The 21,560-nt window shown below is 47.2% G+C and overlaps 1 protein-coding gene across 4 annotated transcripts in view; it reads right to left on the bottom strand.

Moving 5' to 3' along the window:
- Positions 1-14,550: 14,550 nt before the first annotated feature.
- SGK1 (serum/glucocorticoid regulated kinase 1) overlaps positions 14,551-21,560 on the bottom strand; it is a 116,742-nt gene continuing 109,732 nt past the window's right edge. For 2 of the 4 annotated variants that reach the window (XM_051854146.3, XM_051854148.3), the window contains 11 exons: positions 19,728-19,803; positions 19,275-19,350; positions 18,797-18,901; positions 18,601-18,684; positions 18,352-18,483; positions 18,021-18,133; positions 17,577-17,700; positions 17,052-17,147; positions 16,394-16,549; positions 16,187-16,276; positions 14,551-15,759 (listed from right to left, as the gene is read on the bottom strand). In XM_051854146.3, the coding sequence (XP_051710106.1) occupies positions 15,592-15,759; positions 16,187-16,276; positions 16,394-16,549; positions 17,052-17,147; positions 17,577-17,700; positions 18,021-18,133; positions 18,352-18,483; positions 18,601-18,684; positions 18,797-18,901; positions 19,275-19,350; positions 19,728-19,803 (1,220 nt within the window). In that variant the 3' untranslated portion in view covers positions 14,551-15,591. 4 annotated transcript variants of the gene reach the window in all.

Genomic DNA, 21,560 nt, shown 5'->3' with positions numbered 1-21,560 from the left:
GTCTCCTAATATTCTCAGGAGGATCTTAACCTTCCTACTTCTCTCCATAAAAATGAAGGACTGACCTGAGTAGTCTTCAATTTTCCAATGCTAGGTGGAGTAAAAGCTTATTACTCCCAGAGGACGGGGTATCATGAAGAATAACATATATTCAGGTCAGAGTGGAGCATCAGTCACTCTTCCAACCGGGAAGTGATGGAACTGTGAGGGCCCCTGTGCTCAGCAAATCTGACTTGAATTCTGTCTCTGCTGTCCACCAGCTCTAAGGAAAATTGTTTATCCTTGCTTGCTCCTCCATAACTCTGGAACCACAGCACGTGTGGGTTTTGGTAAGGTGATACGTCTTCTGAATATATGGGGTCGGCAGGTGGCAGTTTCCCTCCCCCCTGAGATATTTTGGATTGCTATGTGTTTGATAGAAGGGAAACATTTATAACTGGAAATGAGATAGCATGTGGCAAGCCCCAGCCCCCACCAATCAGAAACCAGATAGCAAAACCAAGGTTTAACAAAGACTGCACAACTGCAGGAAGCCAACCAGAGATGGGTACAAACTGGTTTGATCCAATGTGGATCCAGGTTAACCTCTACCTGAACTCCTGCCTAACAATACCCCATTGCAATCAATGAGCATGGTCAAAATCACTCTCCCTGGCACCCTGTCAGTTTAAAATTGCCATGGCAACCTTTCAGTGAAACACAGAGGGTGTGTATTCCTGACTCGTAGAAATCATCACCTTTTCCCCAAAATACGATGAACACTGCCCAAATTTTAATCTACCCAATCCCATAAAAGAGGAATTAAAATAACCTTCAGGACAGCTCTGTCTTTAGAGAGGCCTACTCTTTGTCACTTTCTTTCTTTCTTTCTTTCTTTTCTTTTCTTTTCTTTCCTTTTTTTTCCTTTTTTTTTTTTTTTTTTTTTTTTGGACAGGCAGAAATAGAGAGAGAAAGAGAGACAGAGAGAAAGGTCTTCCTTTTTCCATTGGTTCACCCCCCAAGTGGCCGCTGTGGCCAGCGTGCTGCACTGATCCGAAGCTAGGAGCCAGGTGCTTCCTCCTGGTCTCCCATGTGGGTACAGGGCCCAAGCACTTGGGCCATTCTCCACTGCACTCCTGGAGAGTGCAGAGAGCTGGACTGGAAGAGGGGCAACCGGGACAGACCGGCGCCCCAACCGGGTCTAGAACCCCGGGTACCGGTGCTGCAGGCAGAGGATTAGCCTAGTGAGCTGCGGCGCCGGCCATTTTTGCCACTTTCTTTAACAGATGGGGCTGGCACTATGGCATAGTGGGTAAAGCCACTGCCTGCAGTGTGGGCATCCAATATGGGCACCACTTGGAATCCAATCTAGTTCTCTGCTATAGCCTGAAAAAAACAGTAGAAGATGGCTCAAGTGCCTGGGCCCTTGCACCCACATGGGAGACCTGAAAGAAGCTCCTGGCTTCAGAACTGCCCAGCTCCACCTGTTTCGGCCATTTGGGGAAGAACCAGCAGATGGAAAACCTCTCTCTCTCTCTCTCTCTCTCTCTCTTCCTCTCTCCCTCTCTCCCTCTCTCCCTCTCTCCTTCTTTCCCTCTCTCCGCTTCTATCTCTCTGTAGCTCTGCCTTTCAAATAAGTAAATCTTAAAAAAAAAAAAATAGGGGGCCGGTGCCATGGCTCACTTGGTTAATCCTCCACCTGTGGCGCCAGTATCCCATGTGGTACCGGGTTCTAGTCCCGGTTGCTCCTCTTCCAGTCCAGCTCTCTGCTGTGGCCTGAGAGGGCAATGGAGGATGGCCCAACAAGTACTTGGGCCCCTGCACCTGCATGGGAGACCAGGAGGAAGCACCTGGCTTCTGGCTTCAGATTTCCGTAGCTCTGGCCATAGCGGCCACTTGCAGGGGTGAACCAACGGAAGGAAGACCTTTCTGTCTCTCCCTCTCACTGTCAAACTCTTATCTGTCAAATTAAACACACATACACACACACAAAATAGAACACCCCCGGCTTTCCCTTTTCTAGTTTCACTTGATTTCTCTTTTTCCCTAAATCTAACCCACCAAAGCTGTGGTGGCCACCACAGGAGACTATCCGAGAGATTCCAACATTTTGATGAGACTTGTTAACAGTGTCCTGCTATAGCCACAGTTGCTGATGATGTCTAAAGAGGCAGCCCAGGGAGTTCAGAGTCATGGGCTTGAGTTCCATTTCTCCTATTAATGAGTCACGAGGCATAAGACAGCTGATTAACATTTGCTTCCTCATTCACCTGGCCAATTGCATTTATAATACCTACCTTGCCCAAATTCTTGGATTTGTTAAATGGGAATTTAAATATAACCACTGCGGCCGGCACCGTGGCTCAATAGGCTAATCCTCCGCCTGCGGCACCGGCACACCAGGTTCTAGTCCCGGTTGGGGTGCCGGATTCTGTCCTGGTTGCTCCTCTTCCAGTCCAGCTCTCTGCTGTGGCCCGGGAGTGCAGTGGAGGATGGCCCAAGTGCTTGGGCCCTGCACCCCATGGGAGACCAGGAGAAGCACCTGGCTCCTGGCTTCGGATCAGCGCAGTGTGCCGGCCGCAGCGACCACTTGGGGGGTGAACCAATGGAAAAAGGAAAACCTTTCTCTCTGTCTCTCTCTCACTGTCCACTCTGCCTGACAAAAAAAAAAAAAAAAAAAAAAAAAGTGGTCTTTGATCATTTAGACAAAATACTTATTAATCATTTATTCTATATCACAAGTTGTATTAGTCATGACTTTCTGCATTCAACGTAAATACTATCTCTATTTTACGTAAAATAAACGTGAGTGTAAAGGAGATAAAATCATTCACTGAAGTCATAAGAAGAATAAGCAGTTGCAGAATTCAAACCTTAGTGTTTCTGTCTCCAAATTCCACCATTTGACATGGTTATGCTCTAAGTGAAGGAAACTTCTTTCTTTTGGGATGATTGTCAGGTTTAAACAAAAGAGCCTGAAGCTTTTACACTGTAATCCTGCTGCTCCCCAAACCCTGAAACCCATGAGAACAAGTGAGGCTGTTGCTGCTTTGCAACAAGTAGAACGTTCTGGTTTCCTGGGCTAAGTGGCCAGCATGGTGTGGTCACTTCATCACTGCATTTTCCCTCTCAGCTGACTAAACTCCACAAAGCCAAGCACCATATTCCTCTTAATTTTAAAACTCTATTTATTTGTGCCACCACCCCGGCTCCCTTCCTCATTGTTCATTAACATGTCCCTAGCACTAACCATGGTATTTAACATGAACAAATACTCAGCAGATTGTCACTGAGGCTGTGGTATGTGTATGAATGGTTGAACTGTAACAAGAAATGTTTCAGATGCGAACTCAGCAAAATCAAAGAGCACTTATAGGAAAAGCAAGAAGAAAACAGAGCTCTCCATCAACACCCCAGTCTCTTCTCTTGCATTGGCTCACAGCTGCTTTATAAGATGCACACTCGGGCTGACAGTCTGTCAAGGTGAGCTAGACAAGGGGAAGCACGGCAGGTGGAATATGGATTCTTGGCCCGGAGTTTAGCTTTTCTCACAGACATACCAAAAAGACTCTTCGACAAAACTTCACACAATTTTTATGTAAAAATACTGAAATACAATACTGCAGGTGAGAAAATGGCCTGAGCGACAGATGGAGTAAAGAAAACACATGTATGATTGTGTCCACTTGGTGGCACTGTAGACTGAGGCTGATGTCATTGCACACCGCTGGTATCAGCAAACACAAGGTAGAACTACAGTATTTCTTTTCATGTAGAAGTTCCTTCTTTCCTTTGATTCTCCCAAGAATTCTGTGATGAATACAGAGTGTATTACTCTTCTTGAAACACAGACCTTTGACATCACTGAACACAAGAAACTGCCTCTCAGGAGATTTGTAATGAATGTTAATGGAGCTATTCTCTTTAAAAATGGCCCATTCACACGTGAACTATGAGTTCCAAAGTTATTAGCAGGTGCCCTTTGGCTCCTCTCTCCAATTTCAAGAATCTGCCACATAAGAAGGCGATCTCTATGGAGGGAGACCAAAATAGCTGGTCTATAAATTCTTGGCGATGGCACGTTTGCTCACAGTGGATTAAATACAGTGTAGCCCAGAGAGGCTGGGCAGAGAGGGGAGTCTCACGTGGCAGAAGCAGTGGGTTCCACCTACTCCATAGGTGGCTAGTTGTTTAAACTTTTTTTTTTTTTAAGATTTATTTGAGGCCAACGCTGTGGTGTAGTGGGTAAGGCTACCACCTGCAATGCCAGCATCCCATATGGGCACCGGTTCAAGTCCAGGCTGTTCCACTTCCGATCCAGCTCTCTGCTATGGCCTGGAAAAGCAATGGAGGATGGCCCAAGTCCTTGAGCCCCTGCACCCATGTGTGAAACCCGGAGGAAGCTCCTGGCTCCTGGCTTAGAATTAGCTCCAGCCATTGCAGCCATCTGGGGAGTGAACCAGCAGATGGTTCTCTCTCTCTCTCCCTCTCTCTCTCTCTCTCTGCCTCTCTGCAACTGCCTTTCAAATCTTTTCAATCTTCTAAAAAAAGATTTATTAGTTGTTTTATTTGTTTGTTTGAAAGGCAAAGTGACAGAGGAAGAGAGATCTTCCATCCGCTGGTTCATTCTGCAACAGCCGGGTGGAAACCAGGAGCCAGAAGCTCCATCCAGGTGTCCCACATGAGTGGAAAGGGTCCCAAGTACTTGGGCCATCAACTGCTGTGTCCCACAGGCATTAGCTGGGAGCTGGATCAGCAGCCAGGACTCGAACCAGTGCTCTGATCTCTCTGATATGGGATGTGGGCATCCCAAGTGCTGGATTAGCCTGCTGTGCCACAATGCCCACCCCTCGTTTTCAGTCTCAGGAGTATCATATGTGAAAAGGTACTAGCAGTAATTTACTCTGTTTGCCTCGCATATCTGGTAAGGTAAAAGGAGTTAATATGTTGTAGCATAAAGTATTTTGTGAATGAATGTCATTATTATTTTCTCTGAAAACTGATTCCACACTGGTTAAATCCTTTCTAGGTGTAGGCATTTATCCTAGCAGTTAAGACACCTGTGTCCCATATCAGACGGCCTTGTTCGGTTTCTGGTTGCAGCTCCTGATTTCGGCTTCCTACAATGCAGACCCTGAGAGGTAGTAGTAATGGCTACCTCGCCACCCAAGTGGAGACCTGGATTGCATTCCTGGCTCCTGGCTTTGGCCCAGCCCAGAACTAGGCATTGTAGACTTTGGGGGGATGAACCAGCAGATGGGAGCTGTCTCTGTCTGCCCTCAAATAAATAAATAAAAAATTTTATTATGTTATCCTTCGTGATCATGACCTGGAAAGGTGTGCAGGCCCAGGGAGCAGAGGGCGCGTGGCTGTTCTCCATGTTTGTAAAGACACAGAGGAGGGGTTCATTGGGAGCCATGGTTCAAGGAATGAAGCATGTGGCAGGGCAGAGTAGTTCCAGCCCCAGTTCCCCATGCAAGTGCTAAAAGCACCATTATTTATGAACTTACTTAGTCACAAAATATTTTTCTTAAGTTAAAAAATATTTTTCTGCATCCTTGATACTTGTAACCTCAGATCCTCCAGAGTATAAGCAAGTGCTTTTAGACCCAGTGGAAGGAGGAAAGCAAGGCTCACGGAGCTGGGTTTCAAAACTCAGAGGCTTTCTTCAATTCCCACGTGGCCTCTCTCCATATAGCTTTCCTTGGCTTCCTGTTCATTGTAACTCAGAACACCACAGCCAAGCTGACCCCCTGTCCTCTTATGGGAAAGCAGACAATTCTTCAAATTATTGTAAACAATATGGGATCCATTTTCCTTTGTGACTGAGAGTGGTCTGCTAACGAGGGGATGTAGCAAACGCTCCTAGTTAGTCCACTCAGATCAGACACTGGAGACCGACTGTTACTGCTGCCTTCAAGGGATGGACTTTGTGTCACCCAGTGCTGAATTATTGTCCCTCTTTCCTTTCCAGTGCTCGGTGCTTGGTTGCCTTACTGGTGCTCAGCTGGGAGAAGGGATCTCTATCCCCAGGGCTTGATGTTTTGTTTTGTGTTATGTTGCTCGCTCAGAGATAAGGAACCCACAAGAATGCAAAAGGGGAAGGGGCTTGTTGACTTAAAAGTCATAACTGCATATGAGATTAGCCAAGAACATTTGCAGATGTTTCTGGCCGAAGACTCGTTTCACTTGGCCAGTTTTTGGGTTTTATTTTCATTGTTTTTTCAGTGCCTTTAAGAGAAAAGATATTGTCCATAACTCTAGTCATTTTTTTTCTCAGCCACAATTTACAAGTCTGGTTCCTGAAGGCATTGAGTTTATGAACCCTAGACCTCTCCTCTTCTGACATTTTTATGATTGTATGAAATTGGAAAAAGTAGGGTAGTTCAGAGAGTGACTCGCAAAAACGTAGGAATGGTCAGAAGGTAAAGTATCCCCCAATCAGGAAACTACTGGGAAAACACGCAGGCGTGTCCTAGCAGGAAGGAGCTCCTTAATGACAAGAAAATCAAGAGGGTTTCCATGTTGTTAGGAGGACACAGCTAGAGGGAAGGTGTGCTTGGAAGAGGGAGCAGTTGGCTTTAAGGACTGTGTAGGCAAGGCCAAAACCAGGCGAGGTTGCAAACGACAACCAATGTTTGGGCCTTTTGTTTGTTTACCTTTTCTGTAGCAGGAAACCAGATCCCTGTGTCTGCAAAAAGTTGCCATGCATTGCAAGGATCAGGTTCCACCAAAAATTGGTCAAGTGAGCTTTTGAATTTTTTAAAAGTCATGAACAATTAGGGTAACTTTCAAAAATCAACCTGGGAGTGGGCCTTTGGAGCAGCAGGTAGGGTGCCCTGCATTCCATATCGAAGTGTTTGGCTCTGCTCCCTATTAAAGTTTCCTACTAATGCACACTCTGTCTCCCATGGAAGCAGCAGGTGATAGCTCAAGCAGTTGGGTCCTCACCACACACATGGGAGACCTACATTAGATTCTGGGCTCCTGCCTTCAGCATGGCCCAGCCCTGGCCTGCTGTGGCCATTTGAGAATTAATGAGTAGATGGAAAAGCTCTGTCTTGAAAATGAATAAAATTAGGCTGGCGCCGCGGCTCACTAGGCTAATCCTCCGCCTGCGGCGCCAGCACCCCGGGTTCTAGTCCCGGTCGGGGCGCCGGATTCTGTCCCGGTTGCTTCTCTTCCAGTCCAGCTCTCTGCTGTGGCCAGGGAAGGCAGCGGAGGATGGCCCAGGTCCTTGGGCCCTGCACCTGCATGGGAGACCAGGAGGAAGTACCTGGCTCCTGGTTTTGGATCAGCGCAGCACACCAGCCCCAATGCGCTGGCTGCAGCGGCCACTTGGGGGGGGGGGGGTGTGAACCAACGGAAAAAGAAGACCTTTCTTTCTGTCTCTCTCTCACTGTCTAACTCTGCCTGTCAAAAAATAAAAAAGAAAATGAATGAAAGTTAAATAAATAAAATTAAACAAATTCAGCTAGATCCCTCCTCTGCATCCCTCTGCTAAAACCCTACGCTTAGTCTTAGCCAAAAGACTGAGAAGAAATTCCTTTAAATTCTAATTGAGAAGGACCTGTGTTGTCAGAGCCGCCTTCTTATACTAAATTTCTAAGAAGATGCACCAGGAAAGCTTAGCACCAGCTGTTCCCAGTTGGGAGAAACTGGGACAGGAATGACTGAGACGGATGACTGTGAAATTATTGCCTAATTTGGCACTGATTTTAAAAAAATATTTATTTATTTATTTGAAAGGCGAAGAGAGGGCGAGAGAGAGATCCATCTTCTATTACTGGTTCATGCTCCAAATGCCTGCAACAATCTGGCAGAAGGCCAGGCAAAAGCAAGGAGCCAGGAACTCCATCTGGGTATCTGACATGGGTGGCAGGAGTACTTAGACCATCATCTGCTACCTCCCAGGCGCATTAGCAGTAAGTGCAGAGTAGCCAGGACTTGAACCAGCACTCTCATATGGGATATATGTGTCCCCAAGCAGCGGGACCTACTGTGCCACAATGCCAGGCACCCCTCCTGTGTTTTATTTTTTAACTTATCCATGGGCTTGATATCTGACTATAGATAAGAGAAAATTTAAGGAAATATCACTTCATTCATATTTTTCCTCCTGTTATGTCATCTCATGTTTGCTACAGTTAAAAAATTGTCTTGTTTGTTGGATTAGAAAAATCACCTTTTCTCTGAATGTGTCCCTGTGTCCTATATTAGGTGGCATTCAATTAAATTTAAGCATCAAATAATTTCTGTATGTCTCCTTTTTTAAAATGGTTCAATTAAATTAATGAAATAAATTGTAATTATTTCCAAACACAATTCTGTGCCAAGCTTAGCCAGCAACACTGCAACATACTTGAAATGAGTTGGACCAGGTTCAGGAGGGCAATGATTTTGGCTTCTGGAATTTGATATTAAGAATCTGTGGCTACTGGGAAGTGTGTGTGTGTGTGTGTGTGTGTGTGTGTGGCAAGGGGTGGAGAGACAATGGTTAATGGATACAGGGGTGTAGTCAGATAGGCAAAATAGCTTCTGATGCTCTGTAGCACAGTAGAAAACTGTGCTTGACAACAATTAACTGGACATTTCAAAATAGTAAATAAAGGAGATTTTGAATGTTCCCCTACAAGGAAATGATGAAGGATTGAGGTGATGATATACCACTTACCCTGATCTGGTCATCACACATTGTATCCATGCATTGAAATATCATATTGCATCTCATCAATATGTAGTTATTCTGTTTTAACAAAAATAAATACATTTATAAAAGAGTCTATGACTATTGAAACAGCAAGAAAAGATGGAGTAGAATTGTGTTAAAATCATGCAGGTGTCATGAAGAAATCGGCAGCTATGCATATGTTGTATGTATTTGCATATAAAGTGACACTATGTCTTTTTGCCTACGACCCTTGGACTCCTTGTGGACAGTCTGTACCTTGTACATTGTCATTACAGCCTTGCTATCATTCCTGTCATGACACATCAGGTGGAGCTCAGGACAGAGGACACAGAAGAGAGCCCTGCCCAGGGGAGTCCCAGGTTTCCAAGACATCCAAATACACAAAGATCTGAACACCATGTTACAGGTACACACTAGGTAAACATTAAGGATTGCTTGTAGTCTCGCTGTTAAAAATCCTTCATAGAAAGCACGTGAGAAAGCCAGGAACACATGTATAAATTAATCCTCACTTAGCAAGTGAGTGGTGTCCATTAGCTTAGGAAAGAGTGCCTGAAAGCCAAAACAGCATCTAAGCAATCATAACTGAAGTTTTGGTTTGGATAATTAGTTAACAATTTTCATGCAGTATAAGAAAAGCATTTAAATAGTTTCTCAAATTGGGCATATTTGGATGAGTGTGTTGTTCTTTTTAAAAATTTTTACTTATTTGAAATGTAGAGAGACAGCAAGGGACACATAGAGAGATCTTCCATCAACTGGTTCACTCTCCAAAGGCCTCCAACAACAAGGAGCCTGGAACTCAATTAGGTTTTCCCAAGTGGAGGGCAGGGCCCCAGTTATTTGACCCACCAACTGCTGCCTCCCAGGGTGTGTATTAGCAGGAAGCTGAGTATACAGGGCCTGAACCAGGCACTCCATCTGATGGGGGGGCCGGGTCCTAGGCTGTATTTTAACTGCTGTATCACATGCCACCTTAAATGTGTGTGTGTTAGTGTTTTTTTAAACAGCATTGCTCCAATTGATACCAGCTAAGGTGCTAACACTATTATGCTCCCAATACAAGGCTCAAACGATGGATGAGGAGAGAAATTACTTAACAGGATGGGGTAGAGATTGATGACAGTGTAATGTCTTGCCTTGCCAATTAAGTTGATTGATTATTGATTCCTAGCGCATTATATCCTGAGGATGCTGAAGAAGTTGGTGGATGGCCTTCATCCTGGACACCATTATCCCAGCTGTGTCAACTTCTTCAGTAAGTCAATGACATTGAAGAAATAAATGGCATTAAATGTGCTTTGCTTTGGATTCATCTTCTCCTCCCTCCATTCCCAGTAACCCACTCAGTTGCATTGATTTAGGGACCTTCATATCATCTCTTCTGGGCCCATGTCTCACCTGCCACCTCTGGGGTGTCTTTTTGAAGTCCCTTAAGTGGATTCTTCCTTTGTCTTGTTCCAAAGGTCTCTGAACTCTCACATCCCTTAGCAAGAGCCACCACAAGTTCTTTCTCATTGCCTTGCTCTTTTCAGAGAAAACCTCCAGCCGCTTGCTTCTCTTTGCTGCCTCGTGAAGTCTAAATTTCCCCTGCATGTGATTTTAAGAACATGAATGACACAGTCCATCTCCCTGTTGAAAATTATTTCCCGTTGCCTTTTAGGATCTTCCCCAGAGAATCTAGTAAAGAGGAAGGGAAATTGGAAAAGGCAACAGGTGGGGACGGAAGAAATAAACAGCATTCTTTGAATTCCAGTTTCCTTTGGTTTTGTCTCATGGATAACTGTGGAGAGAAAGGCTCCGGATGTGTTCCTCCCCCACCCTCCCAGGAAGAAACTGAAGAACTGAAGTTAGGAGAGGTTTGCCCGAGTTACCACTTGTCCAAAGCCAGGTTTCCAACCATGGTCTGCTGAGTTCCTTCCTAGTGCCAACATCGCATTCGTTGTACTGATGCTGGTGGTCCCCACTGCCACCGACCCCACCTGGGGTGCCCCTTCTTTCCACCTCATTCTCAGGACTCTGTTTCTCCTCCACAGCCGGCTTGGGTGCCCCAGGCCTCCCTCAGCACCTCTTTCCTAAACCCGGTTTTCTATCTGAAAACATAGCTCCTTTGCCTCACCCCCAGGTTGGGTAAGGTGTCCCTCCCATGTGTTTCCATGACATCCTGCTTTTAGCATATCACATAATATTTACTTTTTTATTTGAAAAGCAGAGAGACAGAGAGATAAAGAGAGATCTTCCATCTGCTGGTTCACTCCCCAAATGCCTACAACTGCCAGGGCAGGGGCAGGGTGCAGCTGGGAGCTGGGAACACCATCTAGGTCTCCCACATGGCTGGGAGGACCCCAGCGAATTTAGCCATCACTGCTGAGCTCCACAGTCTGCACAGGAGGGGAGCTCAGGAGCTGGAACCATGTACTGAACCCAGGTACTCCAATATGGATGTGGGCAACTTAAGTGCTAGGCTAAACAACTGCTTCCTATCATGTTTCTTATAAACATTTAATTGTTATATGGCAAATACAAGGAAAAGCACAGTATCATATAGGTCCATAGCTTAATGAAACAGCAAAAAACAAAATCATCCAGCAGATGGAGAAATTAACAGCACCCGGAAACACCCTCTCCATCACCAGTTCCACCTTCCTCCCAGAGGGAATTATTGTCTGGACTTCCCAACAGATTCAATTTGCTTGCTTGCCTGCTTTTCTACATTTCATGTACATCAAATCACCCACTCTGGCTTTTTTTCTTAGACTCTTTTGTTGTCATTGTATATTGCAATTTTTTAGTCATTTTCATGATATAGTATTCCATTATATGCACCTACACTGATTTATTTATTTTACTGTTGGTGGACATTTTGATTTGTTCTCCTTTGGGGGCTAATATGAATAGTGTTACTGTGAACCTTGTTGTAAATTTTTTGTTGAATGTATGTATACCCTTCAGGGTATATACCATGGACTAGAGCCAGGGGTCATAAGCTACATATATGTTAGTCTTTAGTAGTTACTGCTAAACAGCTTTCCAAAATGGTTGCAAGAGTTTATAGTCCTATTGCTTCCTCATCTCCATCAGTCACCGATTGTGTCCATAATGGCCAAATTTTCCCTTCTCTCCCCATCTCCATTTCTTTGCCTAGCATGACACCTAGAAAGTTCATCATTGTAAAAGTCTGATGGATGAATAAACAAATGAGAAACAGCTACGTGGTTGTCTGGTTTTATATTTTTGCCCCTTAGGCAGGATAAAGTAATGGCCGCTGCGTGGGCTTTGGAACCAGACTGTCATGATTTGACTTCTGGCCTCATCTCTGATCAACCAGCTGGCAACTTCCTGTGCTCATTTCTCCACTTTTGACATCACAGTGGTGTTATGAAGATTAAATAAATTGTGAATAAAACACTTAGAGCAAGATTGAGCATATAGGAAGAGCTCAATAGCCTTCGCTATTACTGTCATTACCCCATCCTCAGAGCCCTAGCATCAGCCTCGTTCAGTAGGAATCCTAGGGAATCCCCACATGGGGCCTCACAAGGAGCTTCTAGACCTCAGAAGCTTCTCCTCATCCCCCGTTCACTCACTGTCTGTCGTGTAGCATGGTCTTCCCTAAAAAGCTAACCAATTCCCTAAGGACCTGATCGACCTATTCTTTGATAGCAGTGGTGTTAGAGTCACATTTTAAACTTACGGGAATCCTAGCTGAATAAGTACCCCCCCAAACTCATATTTGAACAGACTCAAAGCTACAGCGGTGTGGAGAAGACAAGCTGTCCTTTGCAATTTTGCTCCAAATTGGGCTGGGAGGGCCTCACCTTAGGGACTATGTTGATAGGATTATGTCCCTTCCTTTGGATAAAAGATACCTCTGCAGGCATGTTATTTGACATCACAGGGCTTAGCAAATATTTGTCATTTGTTTATTGATCACTTGTTCTCTCTTAACTTCCCTGTTCTTGCCCTGTTCTCTTTCCACCCACTTGCACCTGATCTAATCTCTTATTTGTGTGACAATACTTGTGACTCCTCTAGCACCATTCAGTTCTGGAGACATGCAAATCAGATCTCAGGAAGTGATTGACCCCAACCCAATCAACCAATTTTCTGCCTTTAAAAAAGAAACAGTTGTAATCCACAACTGGCCCTTCTGTGTTATCTGGAATTACACTGTAGGTTACAGGCACTGTGTTCAGACAAAAATCTGATTTCAGTACTTTTTGTTTGAGGATGAATTCATAACTGTTAATGACGATGAGAAGGAGGGAGGAAATATGCAAAAAATCCCTCCTTATCAGAGCAGGCATTTTTACAAGGAAAATACATGATTTGGGTTCTATTATCACTTGGGTTTGGTAGGGGATTTAAATTTTTTTTTTAAGTTTATTTTCATTTTATTTGAAAGTCAGGGGGAGAGTAGTGAGAGATTTTCCAACTGCTGGTTCACTTCCCAAATACCAGCAACACCTGGGATTGGGTCAGGCTGAAACCAGGAGTTAAGAACTGAATCAGGGTCTGCCACGTGGGTGGCAGAGACCCAAGTACTTGAGTTATCATTTACTGTCTCCTAGGGTAAACATGCACAGGAATACACAGGAACAGAGCTGGGACTTGAACCCAGGCATGCCCATATGGATTGTAGCCATCCCAAGAGATGTGTTAACTGCTGTGCTAAGTGCCTGGCCCATTGGCAGGGAATTTAACAGGTAGCTCATGCCTGCCTATTCAAGAGCAGAGCTTGATCCACTGCCCACCCTGGTGAAGAAGTCTTTGACTTGCTTTCATCCCCCATTCCTTCACTGGTTTAAGAAGGACCAAGTGACCTCCAAACATCTGACCAGCCCTTAGAAACCTGGGGAGTGGGGATGGGGAGTGAGGTAGGGTGAAGCAAGACCCTAGAACCACAGTAGGAGGAAACACATTTGCATTTCATTGGGAAAAGCCCTGAGCAGGGAGAGGGAACTCAGCAGGTTAGAGCATGTGAGCCAGGCTAAAGCAGGCAGAATCAGCTGTCTGGGGACTCTGGATTATAAGCTAGACATTGTGTGAAGGGCCTAGAAAGCAGAGAAAGTGTGGTCTGGATTCACAATGATGACCTCCTGGTATCATGCCACGTTGCTTTCTCCAACAGTACAGATTCCAGTGGGATGAACTCCAAGGTGGACTCTGCAGGTTGGCCCCGGGCCTGCTGGGCACTTGCAGTGCTGCCACTCACTAGCTCTGAGGCTTTGGTCCCTGCCAGGGACGTGCATTTCGGGGCTCCTTTTCTGAGCCTGCTCTGGACTCAGGTTATGACTCTGGGTCCTCCTGGAAATCATGAGTCCAACCAGGTCAGCTCTTCACAAACGTACGCATTTATTTACAACCTTACCTTCTCCTAAACTTCAGACTAGTGTCTTGATTTCTATCTCAAAAATTGCTTTATTCTGGGAGTCTGCCTTTTCCATCAAGCTCAGCCAGGTCACTGGTTTATCTTCTTTGTTCACTGTCATATCCCCAACACTGAGAACACAGCCTGGCCCAGAGGAGACTCACAAATATTTGCTGAAAGAATTAGCTGTTACCAAATGTCAGGACAAACAGTCTGACTTCACAAGTCAGCCCATAAATACAAGGAACATTACTGAGTAGCTGTTCTTGCAAGATGAGCAAATTAAAAATGATGTGAGTAGATTTATGAATGATATCATCAAATGCTGCTAAAAATACCTGGAAAATAGGTTGGCCTAGGACCATCCCATACTCCCCTGGAGTCAGAACCCTTGCTACAGAAAGCAAGCCATCAAGCTGAAAATTACAGCATTTTAAAAGTTTTCAATTTTAAACTGACCTATTTTGCCGCCCACCAAGCCAAAAATACAAAACACATGACACACAACTTATGTAAATATTTTTCAAGGTTTTATTGCAAACCAAAATTGGTTTATCACACACAAGAAAAGTTGTGTGGAGGAGAGGAGGTTTGTACATATTATAACCATGTTAATTACAGTACATTAAAATGGTGGTTTACATTACAAATAAGCCTGTAAGTTTAAATATACTAGTGTTATAACCCAATGTACAGACTTTCTTTATACAATACATACAATTATCAGGAATGCAAAAAAAAAAAAAAAAAAAAAAAACCACAACATAAATAATGCCCATTTTACAGGTGACATTTTAAACAATGAAAACACCAACGGCTTTGACCGACAACTGGGGCATTGGTCCATAAAAACCCTTTCTAAAAATAGAAATATTTGTAGCAGCAATGCTTTCTTTAAGCATCTGGATACAAGTCATTGCAAGACCATTTCAAGAAATTTTAGTTATTAACTATATCTTACAAAAAAAAAACAGTCTACACATAAATTTATCTTCCAAATATGGAAGAAACAAACAATGTCCCACATTGTAGTGTCCTGCAAGTGTCACATTGATGCTTATAACAAAATCCATCTGGGATCAAGCACACCACACTCACACCACTCTTCACACGGGAGATCCACGAGGGAAAATAAAGAACGGAAACGCTCTGCGGTAGGAAAAGCTTTGGAGCTAACACGATCTCATCAGAAAAGGCACATTTCATAGTATGCGTCATCACAGCCCAGACTGAGCGGTGGAAGATCCTTCCCGGAGCAGGGCCCTCCTCCTCCTGACACGGCTCTGGCCTCTAAGGCGGCCCTCTCGCGCTCATTTCAGAGATAGCACCACGTTGGAAGGAAGAAGAGAAAGGGAAAACCTCATGAGCTCACTAGGAGGAGAATGTGCTCTTCGAAAAGCGTCCAGCAAGCAGTGTGCAAGATTGCCAAGCTTCCAGGAGGTGCAGATTCTCTTCCGAGATGGCCTGTCAGCTGGCAGCTCCGCCGAAAGGCTAACTAAAATATTTAAAAGACGCACAGGCAATCCTTCAAAACCGACCCTCAGACCGTTCAGAGGAAGGAGTCCATGGGTGGCGCGTAGGAGAAGCCGAGGAAGGCCTCGGCCGCTTCCTTGACGCTGGCCGTGATGAGGATGCTGTCAGGGGACCTGCCGATGGAGCTGGGGACAGGCTCTTCGGTAAACTCGGGATCAAAGTGCCGCAGGTCGCTGGGGCCACTCTGCAATAGGAAGGAAAACACTCTGTGTCACACTCACACACACACACACACACACACTGCGTATGTGACAGGGAAATCCTGACTGCAGCTGTTGACAGTGGAGCTCAAGTCTTCAGGACGCGCTCACAGAAACCCGCTCCCATTATCCATCCCATGCACCAGACCCTAAGGCCACAGGAGTTTAACTGATGAGGGGGATGGTCACCTTTTGTCTTTGGGGACTTTCATTGACAAATGTTTGAAACAGTGACCATAACTTTGGCAGGACAAAAAAAAAATACTCTACTTTTTCTTTGGGAAAATGATGGGTCTATGAATAAAGTACTGGCAATTTCTTCCTTGAAGTCCCCTCCCCTCACCATCCAACAGTTCTTAGAAGAAAGGCCCTCTGGGCCTCAAAATAGTTAGGTGAGAGAGAGATACTTACAACATTTGGGTTAAAAGGAGGCGTAATCTTCTTATTAATGAGATCGTCCCAGTTAATTAGAGAGAAGAAGACGTGATTCCTAATCTCCATCTGTTGGGAAGAAGCCCATGATTAGTTCAAACGGGTGGAACTCAGGTGAAGGCAGGGAGGCCCCGCGTGCTTCCCGGAGGGCTGGGGGGGGGGGGGAGGGCAGTCACTGTCACTCACAAAGTCATCCTTGGCCCCGAGTCTCTTTGTCCTGTCCTTCTGCAGGAGGCCCTCCAGGAGGTGTCTTGCAGAATTGGTTATATTTGGTTTCAGCTGGAGAGGCTTGTTCAGAATGTTGTCGTACATCTCAGCTGTGTTTCGGCTATAAAACGGAGGCTGAAAGAGCGAGGGAGGGCACTCACTTAACTGGAAGTTCTGTGTCACAGCCTATCAGCGAAGAAAGACTGAAACTAAACTAGCAGCAGGCTGGATTGGAGAAAGGACGTTTTCTTTTGCCCTTGATTTTTTTTTTTTTCCTACAGGCAGAGTGGATAGTGAGTTGCCCTTGATTTTTAAGTGTCTGTTTTGCAACCCTTATAGGGAAGGGGTGGGTGCGATAAGCCATGGTTTTCACCATCACCCAGCTTAAATGTTGTCCTGTGTAGTACAATGTGAAACGTACAAGAGAAAAATCCAGTAGGTAGGAGATTACTCTCGTAAAATAATCAATATGCTTCTCCTATTAGCTCTTGATAGCTAAATCTTATTATAGACAAGGGCAAGACCAATGCCAGGCCTGCATGTCCTCCCGTGTGTGGGTTAAGCGGGGGTGGCAGAATGTTCTAGGGCATATCACTGAGGTAGAGGCAGTACCCGTGGTTCCCTGTGTGCTACTCACCAGGCCATACAGCATCTCATACAAGACGGCCCCCAGGCACCACCAGTCCACCGTCCTGTCATAAGGCTGCTTATGAAGCACCTCAGGTGCAAGATACTGAAAAACAACAGGAAAACAGAGCTTAGAACCTGCAAGACCGGGCAATCCCAAGAGCAGACATGTACTCTGCAAGGACAGACCCAGAGGCAACTCAGGACGTATTCCTTCAGATTACTGCCCGACAAAACCGCTATCCTTTCTGAGGCTAACCGGCCACCTCTGGGTGCCTCTATTTAGGAAGCTACTGGGTAGCCAACAGTTATCATCCTTGGGGATTTAGAAACCCTTTTATGATGTGGCTCCTACAGATAGGTCATTTCAATGACAGCAACAGGATGTCTTAGAATTTCTCACGCTGCATGCACCAAGCCATGAATGTAATTTGCTCTCACTGAGCTGTACTAAGCACACTTCTGAAGAGTTCAGGAAGTTAGAAGCACTGTGGCACTAGTTTCTCCTGGACGGACTGAGCAAGCGAGCGCCTACCTCGGGTGTGCCGCAGAAGGTGGACGTCGTGCCGTTGTGTTCAATGTTCTCCTTGCACAGCCCAAAGTCAGTCAGGACGATGTGTCCCTGTGAATCTAGTAGAATATTCTCCGGCTTCAAGTCTCTGTGAAAAATGAACAGAGGAGTAGTTGCTAATGTTAATTTCAGTTCATAACAAGTCCTCTGTGAAGCTAACTGCTAAGGGCATTAGGTATTTTAAATTCACTGCAGTTGTGCAGTGAATAAAAAAAGGGAGTCCTTGTTCTGCTGATCTAGTCTGGATTAGGGACAATCCCAGTTGGCCAGTTCCCTAGTGGCATGGAGTCAAGGCAGCTCACGTGCTGGGGGATCTGGTTTTAGGGGACCAGGTGCACGCACACACACTCACTCACACAATCTTTAGGCTCCCTCAAGTAGGAGGGCTACCAGGGCTCTTTGGCTCACCTATAAACGATGTTCAGAGAGTGCAGGTAACCCAAGGCACTGGCTATCTCAGCAGCATAGAAACGAGCCCGTGGTTCCAGGAAGCAGCGCTCCCTCTGGAGATGGTAGAACAACTGCAGGAGACAGGACAAAGTTAGTCTGGGCTGCCAAAACACTTCACTAGTGACATATATAGCTAATGAAAACAATCGCAGGAAGTAGCCCTAGGTAATCTATTAACTATTTGAAGCCCGGCAACTTTTACCCCCTAAAGACCTTCGAAAACTTCCTTTTTAGACTAAAAAACCAAGCAGGCTGTGCAGAGACCGGCCCCTGCTCCCCACTCGCTCACCTCTCCACCGTTAATGTAGTCTAGGACAAAGTACAGCTTGTCGGCCGTCTGGAAGGAGAAGTGCAGGCCCACCAGGAAAGGGTGTTTCACGTTCTTCAGCAGCACGTTCCGCTCAGACATAATATGCTTCTCCTAGGAGGATGACAACCCAGACTGAGCGACAAACTTCAACTTGGCACCCACTCCCAAGGCAAAGCTGATTCAGTGAGCGTCCACTCACAGCTCCAACCCACCAGCCCCTTCTCCTACCTCCTTCTTTTTCAGGATTGCTTTTTTCTGCAACACCTTGACTGCATAGAAGGCTTCCTCTGCTTTGTGTCTCGCTAGTAGAACCTGAAATTGCAATAGGAAAACAAAAAATCATCATTTTTGGGTCCTCATCCAGGGAGAGTGTAAAATGAACGCATACGAGAGTATATACAAAGGTCTCCGGATCTGAAATTACCTTTCCAAAACTGCCCTTTCCAATCACTTTTAGGAAGTGAAAGTCTGATGGTTTAGCATGAGGGTTTGATGATGGGCCAAGGTTGATTTGTTGAGATGGACTTGGCTGAAAAATAAAACATTCTCCTTTAGTGTCACCGCTTTCAAAGGCAGACGTCCACAATAAAGCATAAAAGCTGGATGCAAGTCCCATACGTCTATCAACGCACTCAAAACTATTTTTCAACCACACCATGTCATTATTTCAAGTGAGTATGGAGATTAAACGGATAAAACTTTTATGAAATATGCCTTCAGACAATACTCCACTGACTCAATACTTAACTAGTTATGTCACCTGTTATGTCCTTAACTAATGAGACATTCCTGCCTTCATACTAATTTCCAGAAATGCTATTTTAATCCATCAATGTAGGGATACTAGGTGACTCACTTAACAATTCTCCCCCATAGATGCTTCACAAATGGAAAACACTCACCGGAGGCGAAGGGTTGGCGTTCATAAGCTCGGGCTCCTGAGGTTGGGAGATTTTCAAAATGGACTGAACTTCAGTGCTGCAGAGGAAAAAAAAACACACACACGTTGGAGCCTCCTCGCTCCCCACTAGGGGGCACAGCAACACCACCAGTTGAGCTTCTGGCTCGAAGTTTCCCCGGAGAATCCAGGACTTCAACTGCAAACACCCAAAATCATCTACTGGGCCCTTTGAAGCCAACAGTGAGCCCAGCTGTGTACAGAAATTGAGGTGGTTTTTCACGCGGAGGGCGGGCGACAAGGAGGCAAGCCCGTCTCCGTGTTAAAAACGTCTCAAGTAAACCAGGATTTGAGGAGAAAGGAGATCTCCACCCCGACGTAACCCAGCGAGGGGAGACGACTCTGCTACCCTGCCGGCGCTACTGACTTTAATTCCCGCAATCCCACCCGAACTTACTGCTTGCACGCATAGGAATTATTAGCGATCTTCTGAATAAAGTCGTTCAGGCCCATCCTCCTCTGCTTCATGAACGCTGTGAATGAAAGAGGAGAAATAAACGAATGCTCAGATGGCTTCGTAACGTCCGCCGCCACACACACTCCGTGATCCGCGACCTTCCGAAAACTCGCACCGCGCGGCGGCCTGACTCCTGCACTCACCGATGAGGATGGCCACCATGCCCCTCATCCTGGAGTAAGTGAGGGGGCCCCTAGCAGCCTCGGTTTTCACGGTCATCGCCACGGTGAGACCACAGCGAGTCGTTGGGAATGAGAGACCGGCTCAGCCAACTCTGCGCTCGGGCCGCGCGCCCGGCTTTATAAAGGCTGCGCCGGCAGGGGCGGGGCCCGACCGGCGACAAAGGAGCGGCGCGGCCCCGCCCCCCAGCGCAGGCCCCGCCCCCGGCCGCCGCGCCGCGTCCCGGCGGGACGGCAGCCCGCGGCGGGCGGTTCTGTCCCCAGCCTGAGGGCGAGCCGCGGGCGGAGGTGGGGGACCCGGGAGCCGCCCGGGGAGGGCAGTTTCGCCTGTGTTCGGCGCCCCGGGGCGCGGGCGGAGGTGGCGGGAAAGGATGCGGAGTAATTTTCCATTTTTCTCATTTATTCCGTTCGGCGAGGAAGTCAGGATAGCAGCGCTGAGCTGCCTTCCGGACGCAGCCCGGCGGGCCGGCGGCCCTGCGCGAGCCCACACCCTCCCCCGCAGTTGCACTCTCTCGGCGATAGATAGCCCGGGACCCCCGCCCCGGCGCCCCCCGGTTTCCTCCCCGCCGAGGCCGGGCGGAGCGTGCGACCGCCCGGGAGTTCTCTCAGGCGCAGGCGTCTCAGCGCGCCCTCATCTGCAGGGTCAGCGCGGGGCCGGAGCTCCCGGGCCGGTCCTCCCCGCTCCCGCCGCCCGGTCACGCCGCTCTCCGTCCACCCCCCCACCCCTTCTCCCGAGCCCGAGAACCGGGCCGGAGCCATGCGCCCGCGCGCACCGGAGGAGCCAAGTCCCCGCGGGGGCCGAGGCGCGCTTACCCAGTCCGCTCAGCAGGAAAGACTCGCTCCTTTTCTGCGCCTCGGCCCTCTTTTTGTGGCGGGGCCGGAGCAAGGACTCGAGCCGGGCCCTGGCCAGCGCTCCCTGCATCTCCCCCATGGGCAGCGGGCGGCGGGCGAGAGCGACCGGAGAGCACTGACGTTTCCTTGAAGGAGCCGCCGTGACTCAGGCCGGGCAAGATTTCCTGCCCGGGTCCCAAAACAAACAAATGGCCCTTGTGCACGGCCGAGCCGCTTCCGAAAACGCCTTTTTTGTGCTTTTGGCCAAAACCAAGCAAGGCTGGAAAAAAAAAAATCCCAGAACTTGGAAGAGGAGGAAGGAAGGAAAGAAGGAGGGAAAAGGGGGGGGAGGGGAGTCAGGAATGTGTAGGGGAGGGGGCGGAAGCAAAATTCGGCTCTGCATTGAAGACAAAGTGCAATCTGCAGCCCCCCCCCACCCCTTTTGTAATTTCTAGAGAACATTCTGTCCGTTTTGCGTGCACTTTTTTTCCCCCTTGCATTTTAATCCGCGCCACGCCGAGAACACGTGAGGAGGCCGGTGAGGGCGGCGGCGGCGGCGGCGCGGACCTGGCGTGACCCGGGCGGCAGAGGGCGGCGGCGGCGCCCGGCCCGCGCCCGCTGCTCTGCCGCCTCAGAACTCCGCAAGGTCAACGCTACCCTGTCTTAGAATCCCTTCGTTTGCCCTCCTCGTCCCTGCCGCCCGCAGAGTCGCCTGCGTTGGGCTGTTTCCCGCAAAGTGGCGTCTCCTGCACCCCCACAGGGA

This window comes from Oryctolagus cuniculus, chromosome 5 (genome assembly GCF_051225735.1).
Source record: "Oryctolagus cuniculus isolate XC-2025 breed Fujian yellow rabbit chromosome 5, ASM5122573v1, whole genome shotgun sequence".
NCBI classification, from domain to species: Eukaryota; Metazoa; Chordata; class Mammalia; order Lagomorpha; family Leporidae; genus Oryctolagus; species Oryctolagus cuniculus.
The sequence above is the reverse complement of the archived record's forward strand: the minus strand, read 5'-3'. Positions and strand labels throughout refer to the sequence as shown.